The sequence below is a fragment of the Salmo salar genome, chromosome 26 (genome assembly GCF_965601325.2).
Source record: "Salmo salar chromosome 26, fSalSal1, whole genome shotgun sequence".
NCBI classification, from domain to species: domain Eukaryota; kingdom Metazoa; phylum Chordata; class Actinopteri; order Salmoniformes; family Salmonidae; genus Salmo; species Salmo salar.
The window spans coordinates 35,400,854-35,414,571 of NC_138316.1; the positions used below are offsets into that span (position 1 = coordinate 35,400,854).

The 13,718-nt window shown below is 43.2% G+C and overlaps 1 protein-coding gene across 1 annotated transcript in view; it reads right to left on the minus strand.

Annotated features, from left to right (window-relative positions):
• Positions 1-4,066, minus strand: part of LOC106562622 (serine incorporator 4) — a 43,332-nt gene extending 39,266 nt beyond the window's left edge. Inside the window, exon 1 of the mRNA XM_082969666.1 lies at positions 3,590-4,066. Within this exon, the coding sequence (XP_082825792.1) occupies positions 3,590-3,655 (66 nt within the window). The 5' untranslated portion in view covers positions 3,656-4,066. The remainder of the gene's footprint in view (positions 1-3,589) is intronic.
• Positions 4,067-13,718: the final 9,652 nt, after the last annotated feature.

Consider the following 13,718-nt stretch of genomic DNA (forward strand, 5'->3'; position numbering starts at 1 on the left):
TAACTATGTTTTAACACAACAACTAATATTACTATGTTTAAACACAACAACTAATATAACTATGTTTTAACACAACAACTAATATTACTATGTTTTAACACAACAACTAATATAACTATGTTTTAACACAACAACTAATATTACTATGTTTAAACACAACAACTAATATAACTATGTTTTAACACAACAACTAATATAACTATGTTTATACACAACAACTAATATAACTATGTTTTAACACAACAACTAATATTACTATGTTTTAACACAACAACTAATATAACTATGTTTAAACACAACAACTAATATAACTATGTTTTAACACAACAACTAATATTACTATGTTTTAACACAACAACTAATATAACTATGTTTAAACACAACAACTAATATAACTATGTTTTAACACAACAACTAATATTACTATGTTTTAACACAACAACTAATATAACTATGTTTAAACACAACAACTAATATAACTATGTTTTAACACAACAACTAATATTACTATGTTTTAACACAACAACTAATATTACTATGTTTAAACACAACAACTAATATTACTATGTTTTACACAACAACTAATATTACTATGTTTAAACACAACTAATATTACTATGTTTAAACACAACAACTAATATTACTATGTTTTAACACAACAACTAATATTACTATGTTTTACACAACAACTAATATTACTATGTTTTAACACAACAACTAATATAGCTATGTTTTAATACAACTAATATAACTATGTTTTAACACAACAACTAATATTACTATGTTTTAACACAACAACTAATATAGCTATGTTTTACACAACAACTAATATTACTATGTTTTAAACACAACTAATATTACTATGTTTAAACACAACAACTAATATTACTATGTTTAAACACAACTAATATTACTATGTTTAAACACAACAACTAATATAGCTATGTTTTAATACAACTAATATAACTATGTTTAAACACAACAACTAATATAACTATGTTTAAACACAACAACTAATATAGCTATGTTTTAATACAACTAATATAACTATGTTTAAACACAACAACTAATATTACTATGTTTTAACACAACAACTAATATTACTATGTTTAAACACAACAACTAATATTACTATGTTTAAACACAACAACTAATATTACTATGTTTTAACACAACAACTAATATTACTATGTTTTAACACAACAACTAATATTACTATGTTTTAACACAACAACTAATATTACTATGTTTAAACACAACAACTAATATAACTATGTTTAAACACAACAACTAATATTACTATGTTTTAACACAACAACTAATATAACTATGTTTTAACACAACAACTAATATTACTATGTTTTAACACAACAACTAATATAACTATGTTTATACACAACAACTAATATTACTATGTTTTAAACACAACAACTAATATAACTATGTTTTAACACAACAACTAATATTACTATGTTTTAACACAACAACTAATATTACTATGTTTTAACACAACAACTAATATTACTATGTTTAAACACAACAACTAATATAACTATGTTTAAACACAACAACTAATATTACTATGTTTTAACACAACAACTAATATAACTATGTTTTAACACAACAACTAATATTACTATGTTTTAACACAACAACTAATATAACTATGTTTATACACAACAACTAATATTACTATGTTTTAACACAACAACTAATATAACTATGTTTTAACACAACAACTAATATTACTATGTTTAAACACAACAACTCATATTACTATGTTTTACACAACAACTAATATTACTATGTTTTACACAACAACTAATATTACTATGTTTAAACACAACAACTAATATTACTATGTTTAAACACAACTAATATTACTATGTTTAAACACAACAACTAATATAACTATGTTTTAACACAACAACTAATATTACTATGTTTTAACACAACAGCTACTAGCAAACATATCATGAAAATATGGGACTCAATGTCTTACTAAACAGACAGCAATCCAAACACATTTTCATTCATGTGTAACGTCTCCATAATTCCTCTTATATGCTCAGCATTTAACACCATAGTACCCTCCAAACTCGTCATCAAGCTTGAGACCCTGGGTCTCGACCCCGCCCTGTGCAACTGGGTCCTGGACTTCCTGACGGGCCGCCCCCAGGTGGTGAGGGTAGGTAACAACATCTCCACCCCGCTGATCCTCAACACTGGGTCCCCACAAGGGTGCGTTCTCAGCCCTCTCCTGTACTCGCTGTTCACCCACGACTGCGTGGCCATGCACGCCTCCAACTCAATCATCAAGTTTGCAGACGACACTACAGTGGTAGGCTTGATTACCAACAACGACGAGACGGCCTACAGGGAGGAGGTGAGGGCCCTTGGAGTGTGGTATCAGGAAAATAACCTCACACTCAATGTCAACAAAACAAAGGAGATGATCGTGGACTTCAGGAAACAGCAGAGGGAGCACCCCCCTATCCACATCGACGGGATAGTAGTGGAGAGGGTAGAACGTTTTAAGTTCCTCTGTGTAGACATCACGGACAAACTGAAATGGTCCACCCACACAGACAGCGTGGTGAAGAAGGCGCAGCAGCACCTCTTCAAGCTCAGGAGGCTGAAGAAATTCGGCTTGTCACCAAAAACACTTTCAAACTTTTACAGATGGACAATCGAGAGCATCCTGTCGGGCTGTATCACCGCCTGGTACGGCAACTGCTCCGCCCACAACCGTAAGGCTCTCCAGAGGGTAGTGAGGTCTGCACAACGCATCACCGGGGGCAAACTACCTGCCCTCCAGGACACCTACAACACCCAATGTCACAGGAAGGCCAAAAAGATCATCAAGGACAACAACCACCCAACCCACTGCCTGTTCACCCCGCTATCATCCACAAGGCGAGGTCAGTACAGGTGCATCAAAGCTGGAACCGAGAGACTGAAAAACAGCTTCTATCTCAAAGCCATCAGACTGTTAAACAGCCATCACTAACATTGAGTGGCTGCTGCCAACATACTGACTCAACTCCAGCCACTTTAATAATGGAAAAATTGATGTAATAAATGTATCACTAGCCACTTTAAACAATGCCACTTCATATAATGTTTACATACCCTACATTACTCATCTTATATGTATATACTGTACTCTATACCATCTACTGCATCTTGCCATCTTGATGTAATGTATCACTAGCCACTTTAAACAATGGCACTTTTATATGTTTACATACCCTACATTACTCATCTCATATGTATATACTGTACTCTATACCATCTACTGCATCTTGCCTATGCCGTTCTATACCATCACTCATTCATATATATATATATATTTTTATGTACATACTCTTATTCATTCCTTTACACTTGTGTGTATAAGGTAATTGTTGTGAAATTGTTAGGTTAGATTACTTGTTGGATATTACTGCATTGTCGGAACTAGAAGCACAAGCATTTCGCTACACTCGCATTAACATCTGCTAACCATGTGTATGTGACAAATAAAATTTGATTTGATGTTCTCTCTTTCCCTCCCGCCAACTCTCTGTCATTCAGGACTCTGTCTCACCTGGTAGGCAAACATGTTGAGGAAGTAGCTGTAGATGCCACTCTGGTGCATCTCCTGGGCTGTCATCCGTTCAGAACCCTCCAAAACTGACAGCTTTGGGTGTTAGATCACAGACCCTGTGAGGACGACATCTTAAAAGTCCACACAAAAAGATCCTCTAACATCTAAAACAGTACAAATTGTTTTCCCAAAATAAGTACCGGCGTTACAAAAGAAAAGTGCTACTTGTGGTTGTGCAATCCAACTTCCAACGGGTCAACAGGGTAGTTCTTCCTGAGTTCTTCTCTGCTATATCCTGGATCACATGTAACACAAAGACACATCCAACCAACCTTGCTAAATCTCGGCATCAACCTCAATCCAACGTCGGGGGGATAGAAAGTGTCCGGGTATTTTGCTCATATCCTGTGTGCTCTCTTTTTGCTTCTGTGTCGGGCGCTGTCAGAAGAGTTGGCGAGAGAGGTGGTGACGATGAATGCCCTCAACCCCTCCTCCCCCTGCTCCGCTTTACCCTGGCAGATTAGGCAGAGCCAGGGAGAGAGGGGGGCGGGGCATGTGTTAGTCCCATCTGTCCCTCCCTTCCCCCAGGGCCCTCGCTCCACTGCTCCAGAGACAGCCTCCAGGCCCCCCCCCCCCCACCACACACACACACACACACACACACAGGACAGAGCAGCCCTATGATCACAATAGGCTTGGGCCACACTGTTCATTGGGTTACATACTCATCAGAATGGAATTACCCGCAAATTACTGTTCTCAACAAACGTGAATTCTATTGTAGTTGAAATTAACCAACCCTTGAAATCCTGTTGTTGATTTGTGGTTGAAGCCGGGTAAAAATTTGTGTACTTTGACAACTTTTTGTATTTTCAACACAAAATTCCAATGATGTTCAAGGTCAGTATGTTGACAGATTACATTGACATACTGTTGACGTTTTCCCGGTGGGCTGTGTCTGTGAGTCAAGAGAAAGAAGACACATGTAGGGCTGTGTCTGTGAGTCAAGAGAAAGAAGACACATGTAGGGCTGTGTCTGTGAGTCAAGAGAAAGAAGACATGTAGGGCTGTGTCTGTGAGTCAAGAGAAAGAAGACACATGTAGGGCTGTGTCTGTGAGTCAAGAGAAAGAAGACACATGTAGGTTTGTGTCTGTGAGTCAAGAGAAAGAGGACACATGTAGGGCTGTGTCTGTGAGTCAAGAGAAAGAGGACACATGTAGGGCTGTGTCTGTGAGTCAAGAGAAAGAAGACACGTGTAGGGCTGTGTCTGTGAGTCAAGAGAAAGAAGACACATGTAGGGCTGTGTCTGTGAGTCAAGAGAAAGAAGACACATGTAGGGCTGTGTCTGTGAGTCAAGAGAAAGAAGACACATGTAGGGCTGTGTCTGTGAGTCAAGAGAAAGAGGACACATGTAGGGCTGTGTCTGTGAGTCAAGAGAAAGAGGACACATGTAGGGCTGTGTCTGTAAGTCAAGAGAAAGAGGACACACGTAGGGTTGTGTCTGTGAGTCAAGAGAAAGAAGACACATGTAGGATTGTGTCTGAGTCAGGAGAAAGAAGACACATGTAGGGTTGTGTCTGAGTCAGGAGAAAGAAGACACATGTAGGGTTGTGTCTGAGTCAGGAGAAAGAAGACACATGTAGGGTTGTGTCTGAGTCAGGAGAAAGAAGACATGTAGGGTTGTGTCTGAGTCAGGAGAAAGAGGACACACGTAGGGCTGTGTCTGAGTCAGGAGAAAGAGGACACACGTAGGGTTGTGTCTGAGTCACGTGAAGGAGGACACATGTAGGGCTGTGTCTGTGAGTCAGGAGAAAGAGGACACATGTAGGGCTGTGTCTGAGTCAGGAGAAAGAGGACACACGTAGGGTTGTGTCTGAGTCAGGAGAAAGAGGACACATGTAGGTTTGTGTCTGAGTCAGGAGAAAGAGGACACACGTAGGGTTGTGTCTGAGTCAGGAGAAAGAGGACACACGTAGGGTTGTGTCTGAGTCAGGAGAAAGAGGACACATGTAGGGTTGTGTCTGAGTCAGGAGAAAGAGGACACACGTAGGGTTGTGTCTGAGTCAGGAGAAAGAGGACACATGTAGGGTTGTGTCTGAGTCAGGAGAAAGAGGACACATGTAGGGTTGTGTCTGTGAGTCAGGAGAAAGAGGACACATGTAGGTTTGTGTCTGAGTCAGGAGAAAGAGGACACATGTAGGGTTGTGTCTGAGTCAGGAGAAAGAGGACACACGTAGGGTTGTGTCTGAGTCAGGAGAAAGAGGACACACGTAGGTTTGTGTCTGAGTCAGGAGAAAGAGGACACATGTAGGGTTGTGTCTGAGTCAGGAGAAAGAGGACACACGTAGGTTTGTGTCTGAGTCAGGAGAAAGAGGACACATGTAGGTTTGTGTCTGAGTCACGTGAAGGAGGACACATGTAGGTTTGTGTCTGAGTCAGGAGAAAGAAGACACATGTAGGGCTGTGTCTGTGAGTCAAGAGAAAGAAGACACATGTAGGTTTGTGTCTGTGAGTCAAGAGAAAGAGGACACATGTAGGGCTGTGTCTGTGAGTCAAGAGAAAGAGGACACATGTAGGGCTGTGTCTGTGAGTCAAGAGAAAGAAGACACGTGTAGGGCTGTGTCTGTGAGTCAAGAGAAAGAAGACACGTGTAGGGCTGTGTCTGTGAGTCAAGAGAAAGAAGACACGTGTAGGGCTGTGTCTGTGAGTCAAGAGAAAGAGGACACATGTAGGGCTGTGTCTGTGAGTCAAGAGAAAGAGGACACATGTAGGGCTGTGTCTGTGAGTCAAGAGAAAGAAGACACATGTAGGGCTGTGTCTGTGAGTCAAGAGAAAGAAGACACATGTCGGTTTGTGTCTGTGAGTCAAGAGAAAGAGGACACATGTAGGGCTGTGTCTGTGAGTCAAGAGAAAGAAGACACATGTAGGGCTGTGTCTGTGAGTCAAGAGAAAGAAGACACATGTAGGGCTGTGTCTGTGAGTCAAGAGAAAGAGGACACACGTAGGGCTGTGTCTGTAAGTCAAGAGAAAGAGGACACACGTAGGGTTGTGTCTGTGAGTCAAGAGAAAGAAGACACATGTAGGATTGTGTCTGAGTCAGGAGAAAGAAGACACATGTAGGGTTGTGTCTGAGTCAGGAGAAAGAAGACACATGTAGGGTTGTGTCTGAGTCAGGAGAAAGAAGACACATGTAGGGTTGTGTCTGAGTCAGGAGAAAGAAGACACATGTAGGGTTGTGTCTGTGAGTCAAGAGAAAGAGGACACATGTAGGGCTGTGTCTGTGAGTCAAGAGAAAGAGGACACATGTAGGTTTGTGTCTGAGTCAGGAGAAAGAGGACACATGTAGGGCTGTGTCTGTGAGTCAAGAGAAAGAGGACACATGTAGGGCTGTGTCTGTGAGTCAAGAGAAAGAGGACACATGTAGGTTTGTGTCTGAGTCAGGAGAAAGAGGACACACGTAGGGTTGTGTCTGAGTCACGTGAAGGAGGACACATGTAGGGCTGTGTCTGTGAGTCAGGAGAAAGAGGACACACGTAGGGCTGTGTCTGAGTCAGGAGAAAGAGGACACACGTAGGGTTGTGTCTGAGTCAGGAGAAAGAGGACACATGTAGGTTTGTGTCTGAGTCAGGAGAAAGAGGACACATGTAGGTTTGTGTCTGAGTCAGGAGAAAGCGGACACACGTAGGGTTGTGTCTGAGTCAGGAGAAAGAGGACACATGTAGGTTTGTGTCTGAGTCAGGAGAAAGAGGACACATGTAGGGTTGTGTCTGAGTCAGGAGAAAGAGGACACATGTAGGTTTGTGTCTGAGTCAGGTGAAAGAGGACACATGTAGGTTTGTGTCTGAGTCAGGAGAAAGAGGACACACGTAGGTTTGTGTCTGAGTCAGGAGAAAGAGGACACACGTAGGGTTGTGTCTGAGTCAGGAGAAAGAGGACACACGTAGGGTTGTGTCTGAGTCAGGAGAAAGAGGACACACGTAGGTTTGTGTCTGAGTCAGGAGAAAGAGGACACACGTAGGGTTGTGTCTGAGTCAGGAGAAAGAGGACACACGTAGGGTTGTGTCTGAGTCAGGAGAAAGAGGACACATGTAGGGTTGTGTCTGAGTCAAGAGAAAGAGGACACATGTAGGGTTGTGTCTGAGTCAAGAGAAAGAGGACACATGTAGGGCTGTGTCTGAGTCAGGAGAAAGAGGACACATGTAGGTTTGTGTCTGAGTCAAGAGAAAGAGGACACATGTAGGGCTGTGTCTGAGTCAGGAGAAAGAGGACACATGTAGGGCTGTGTCTGTGAGTCAAGAGAAAGAGGACACATGTAGGGCTGTGTCTGTGAGTCAAGAGAAAGAAGACACGTGTAGGGCTGTGTCTGTGAGTCAAGAGAAAGAAGACACGTGTAGGGCTGTGTCTGTGAGTCAAGAGAAAGAAGACACATGTAGGTTTGTGTCTGTGAGTCAAGAGAAAGAGGACACATGTAGGGCTGTGTCTGTGAGTCAAGAGAAAGAAGACACATGTAGGGCTGTGTCTGTGAGTCAAGAGAAAGAGGACACATGTAGGGCTGTGTCTGTGAGTCAAGAGAAAGAAGACACATGTAGGGCTGTGTCTGTGAGTCAAGAGAAAGAAGACACATGTAGGGCTGTGTCTGTGAGTCAAGAGAAAGAAGACACATGTAGGGCTGTGTCTGTGAGTCAAGAGAAAGAAGACACATGTAGGGCTGTGTCTGTGAGTCAAGAGAAAGAAGACACATGTAGGGCTGTGTCTGTGAGTCAAGAGAAAGAAGACACATGTAGGGCTGTGTCTGTGAGTCAAGAGAAAGAAGACACATGTAGGGCTGTGTCTGTGAGTCAAGAGAAAGAGGACACATGTAGGGCTGTGTCTGTGAGTCAAGAGAAAGAGGACACGTGTAGGGCGGTGTCTGTGAGTCAAGAGAAAGAAGACACATGTAGGGCTGTGTCTGTGAGTCAAGAGAAAGAAGACACATGTAGGGCTGTGTCTGTGAGTCAAGAGAAAGAAGACACATGTAGGGCTGTGTCTGTGAGTCAAGAGAAAGAAGACACATGTAGGGCTGTGTCTGTGAGGCAAGAGAAAGAAGACACATGTAGGTTTGTGTCTGTGAGTCAAGAGAAAGAGGACACGTGTAGGGCGGTGTCTGTGAGTCAAGAGAAAGAAGACACATGTAGGGCTGTGTCTGTGAGTCAAGAGAAAGAAGACACGTGTAGGGCTGTGTCTGTGAGTCAAGAGAAAGAAGACACATGTAGGGCTGTGTCTGTGAGTCAAGAGAAAGAAGACACATGTAGGTTTGTGTCTGTGAGTCAAGAAAAAGAGGACACATGTAGGGCTGTGTCTGTGAGTCAAGAGAAAGAGGACACATGTAGGGCTGTGTCTGTGAGTCAAGAGAAAGAAGACACGTGTAGGGCTGTGTCTGTGAGTCAAGAGAAAGAAGACACATGTAGGGCTGTGTCTGTAAGTCAAGAGAAAGAAGACACATGTAGGTTTGTGTCTGTGAGTCAAGAGAAAGAGGACACATGTAGGGCTGTGTCTGTGAGTCAAGAGAAAGAAGACACATGTAGGGCTGTGTCTGTGAGTCAAGAGAAAGAAGTCACATGTAGGGCTGTGTCTGTGAGTCAAGAGAAAGTGGACACATGTAGGGCTGTGTCTGTGAGTCAAGAGAAAGAGGACACACGTAGGGCTGTGTCTGTAAGTCAAGAGAAAGAGGACACACGTAGGGTTGTGTCTGTGAGTCAAGAGAAAGAAGACACATGTAGGATTGTGTCTGAGTCAGGAGAAAGAAGACACATGTAGGGTTGTGTCTGAGTCAGGAGAAAGAAGACACATGTAGGGTTGTGTCTGAGTCAGGAGAAAGAAGACACATGTAGGGTTGTGTCTGAGTCAGGAGAAAGAAGACACATGTAGGGTTGTGTCTGAGTCAGGAGAAAGAAGACACATGTAGGGTTGTGTCTGAGTCAGGAGAAAGAAGACACATGTAGGGTTGTGTCTGAGTCAGGAGAAAGAGGACACATGTAGGTTTGTGTCTGTGAGTCAAGAGAAAGAGGACACATGTAGGTTTGTGTCTGAGTCAGGAGAAAGAGGACACACGTAGGTTTGTGTCTGAGTCAGGAGAAAGAGGACACATGTAGGTTTGTGTCTGAGTCACGTGAAGGAGGACACATGTAGGTTTGTGTCTGAGTCAGGAGAAAGAAGACACATGTAGGTTTGTGTCTGAGTCAGGAGAAAGAGGACACATGTAGGGTTGTGTCTGTGAGTCAGGAGAAAGAGGACACATGTAGGGTTGTGTCTGAGTCAAGAGAAAGAGGACACATGTAGGGCTGTGTCTGAGTCAGGAGAAAGAGGACACATGTAGGTTTGTATCTGAGCCAAGAGAAAGAGGACACATGTAGGGCTGTGTCTGAGTCAGAAGAAAGAGGACACATGTAGGGTTGTGTCTGAGTCAGGAGAAAGAGGACACATGTAGGGTTGTGTCTGTGAGTCAGGAGAAAGAGGACACATGTAGGTTTGTGTCTGAGTCAGGAGAAAGAGGACACATGTAGGGTTGTGTCTGAGTCAGGAGAAAGAGGACACACGTAGGGTTGTGTCTGAGTCAGGAGAAAGAGGACACACGTAGGTTTGTGTCTGAGTCAGGAGAAAGAGGACACATGTAGGGTTGTGTCTGAGTCAGGAGAAAGAGGACACACGTAGGTTTGTGTCTGAGTCAGGAGAAAGAGGACACATGTAGGTTTGTGTCTGAGTCACGTGAAGGAGGACACATGTAGGTTTGTGTCTGAGTCAGGAGAAAGAAGACACATGTAGGTTTGTGTCTGAGTCAGGAGAAAGAGGACACATGTAGGGTTGTGTCTGAGTCAGGAGAAAGAAGACACATGTAGGTTTGTGTCTGAGTCAGGAGAAAGAGGACACATGTAGGGTTGTGTCTGTGAGTCAGGAGAAAGAGGACACATGTAGGGTTGTGTCGTGAGTCAAGAGAAAGAGGACACATGTAGGGCTGTGTCTGAGTCAGGAGAAAGAGGACACATGTAGGGTTGTGTCTGAGTCAAGAGAAAGAGGACACATGTAGGGCTGTGTCTGAGTCAGGAGAAAGAGGACACATGTAGGGCTGTGTCTGTGAGTCAGGAGAAAGAGGACACATGTAGGTTTGTGTCTGAGTCAGGAGAAAGAGGACACATGTAGGGCTGTGTCTGTGAGTGAAGAGAAAGAAGACACATGTAGGGCTGTGTCTGTGAGTCAAGAGCAAGAAGACACATGTAGGTTTGTGTCTGTGAGTCAAGAGAAAGAGGACACATGTAGGGCTGTGTCTGTGAGTCAAGAGAAAGAAGACACATGTAGGTTTGTGTTTGTGAGTCAAGAGAAAGAGGACACATGTAGGGCTGTGTCTGTGAGTGAAGAGAAAGAAGACACATGTAGGGCTGTGTCTGTGAGTCAAGAGCAAGAAGACACATGTAGGTTTGTGTCTGTGAGTCAAGAGAAAGAGGACACATGTAGGGCTGTGTCTGTGAGTCAAGAGAAAGAAGACACATGTAGGTTTGTGTTTGTGAGTCAAGAGAAAGAGGACACATGTAGGGCTGTGTCTGTGATTCAAGAGAAAGAAGACACGTGTAGGGCTGTGTCTGTGAGTCAAGAGAAAGAAGACACATGTAGGGCTGTGTCTGTGAGTCAAGAGAAAGAGGACACATGTAGGGCTGTGTCTGTGAGTCAAGAGAAAGAAGACACGTGTAGGGCTGTGTCTGTGAGTCAAGAGAAAGAAGACACATGTAGAGCTGTGTCTGTGAGTCAAGAGAAAGAGGACACATGTAGGGCTGTGTCTGTGAGTCAAGAGAAAGAGGACACACGTAGGGTTGTGTCTGTGAGTCAAGAGAAAGAAGACACGTGTAGGGCTGTGTCTGTGAGTCAAGAGAAAGAAGACACATGTAGGGCTGTGTCTGTGAGTCAAGAGAAAGAAGACACATGTAGGTTTGTGTCTGTGAGTCAAGAGAAAGAGGACACATGTAGGGCTGTGTCTGTGAGTCAAGAGAAAGAAGACACATGTAGGGCTGTGTCTGTGAGTCAAGAGAAAGAAGACACATGTAGGGCTGTGTCTGTGAGTCAAGAGAAAGAGGACACATGTAGGGCTGTGTCTGTGAGTCAAGAGAAAGAGGACACACGTAGGGTTGTGTCTGTGAGTCAAGAGAAAGAAGACACATGTAGGATTGTGTCTGAGTCAGGAGAAAGAAGACACGTAGTTTTGTGTCTGAGTCAGGAGAAAGAGGACACATGTAGGTTTGTGTCTGAGTCAGGAGAAAGAGGACACATGTAGGGTTGTGTCTGAGTCAGGAGAAAGAGGACACATGTAGGGTTGTGTCTGTGAGTCAGGAGAAAGAGGACACATGTAGGTTTGTGTCTGAGTCAGGAGAAAGAGGACACATGTAGGGCTGTGTCTGAGTCAGGAGAAAGAGGACACATGTAGGGTTGTGTCTGAGTCAGGAGAAAGAGGACACATGTAGGTTTGTGTCTGAGTCAGGAGAAAGAGGACACATGTAGGGTTGTGTCTGTGAGTCAGGAGAAAGAGGACACATGTAGGTTTGTGTCTGAGTCAGGAGAAAGAGGACACATGTAGGGTTGTGTCTGAGTCACGTGAAGGAGGATGTAGGCCTCTAGTCAACCCAGCGGGCAAAATATGTAACGTGAAATCTTGAAGAAGTCATTTTCTAGTTAAAAGTTGTTTTATTTTCAAACACAAAATAAGCAAATTGACTACTTTAAAACAGAGATAGCCTCAATGGCTTTGACAATTCTGTCATAGACACCATATTGGCACAGATTCAAAGTCAAGATCTCTAACTATCTCTATGCTATCCACTGATATACAATAACCTCTGTTCAACCCTTCTCCACAAGACAGACTCTCACTTAACCCCCTCAGTTCTGTTTTAAACTGCCATTGACTGTGGCTGAGTGCCAGGGTGTGGGCCCTACCATGGCAGAAGAGTACAGTAGACTATAAAAAATGCTGGTGATCTGTATGTTTGTAATCCATGTTTACATAGGTGGACTTGCTCGATGTTTCGGCCTAGTGGCCTTTCTCAAGACAAGAGAAGGACTGCGCCCACAATCTTATCTGGAGTACAGTAGCCCACACAGGTTGTTTACACAGGGAGGGAGTACACAGAGAGAGAGAGTGAGTCAGAATAGATTTGGGTCAGTGTGCAGGGCGCTGTGCCAGGATAATCCAGGGAAGTTGTACAGTCCTCTCAGTCTCAGTTAGCGTGACCTTTATCAGTCCCTCTCTCTCTCCGACCCTGCCGCAGACTAACTCCATAACCCACACTGGGTTATCATCGTCCGGCTGCAGGACAGTTCTTACTGGGGCTACTACTCTACGACAGCATAGGCCTAACTCATCAGTGGTTCCCAAACCTTTCGGGGTTGTGTGACCCAACTAGGGCCTGTCAAATGTTCTTGTTACAGGCCAAGTAAACATAACAAATTCTACCAGAACACAGTTTTTAGCCACCTGTAGCCTATAAAGAACTGTCAGCAACTCAAAACATTCGGGAAAGTATTCAGACCCCTTGACTTTTTCCACATTTTGTTACGTTACAGACTTGTTCTAAAATTGATTAAATCATTTTTTCCCCTCATCAATCTACACACAATACCCAATAATGATAAAGCAAAAACAGGTTTTTAGACATTTTAGCCCAAAATATTGAAAAAATACTGAAATGTCACATTTACATAAGTATTCAGACCCTTTACTCAGTACTTTGTTGAAGCACATTTGGCAGTGATTACAGCCTCGAGTCTTCTTGGGAACGACGCTACAAGCTTGACACACCTGTACTTGGGGATTTTCTCTCATTTTTCTCTGCAGATCCTCTCAAGCTCTGTCAGGTTGGATGGGGAGCATCGCTGCACAGCTATTTTCAGGTCTCTCCAGAGATGTTTGATTGGGTTCAAATCCGGGCTCTGGCTGGGCCACTCAAAGACATTCAGAGACTTGTCCCAAAGTCACTCCTGCGTTGTGTTGGCTGTGTGCTTAGTGTCGTTGTCCTGTTGGAAGGTGAACCTTCATCCCAGGCTGAGGTCCTGAGCGCTCTTGAGCAGGTTTTCATCCGTTCCGTTCATCGTTCCCTCAATCCTGAC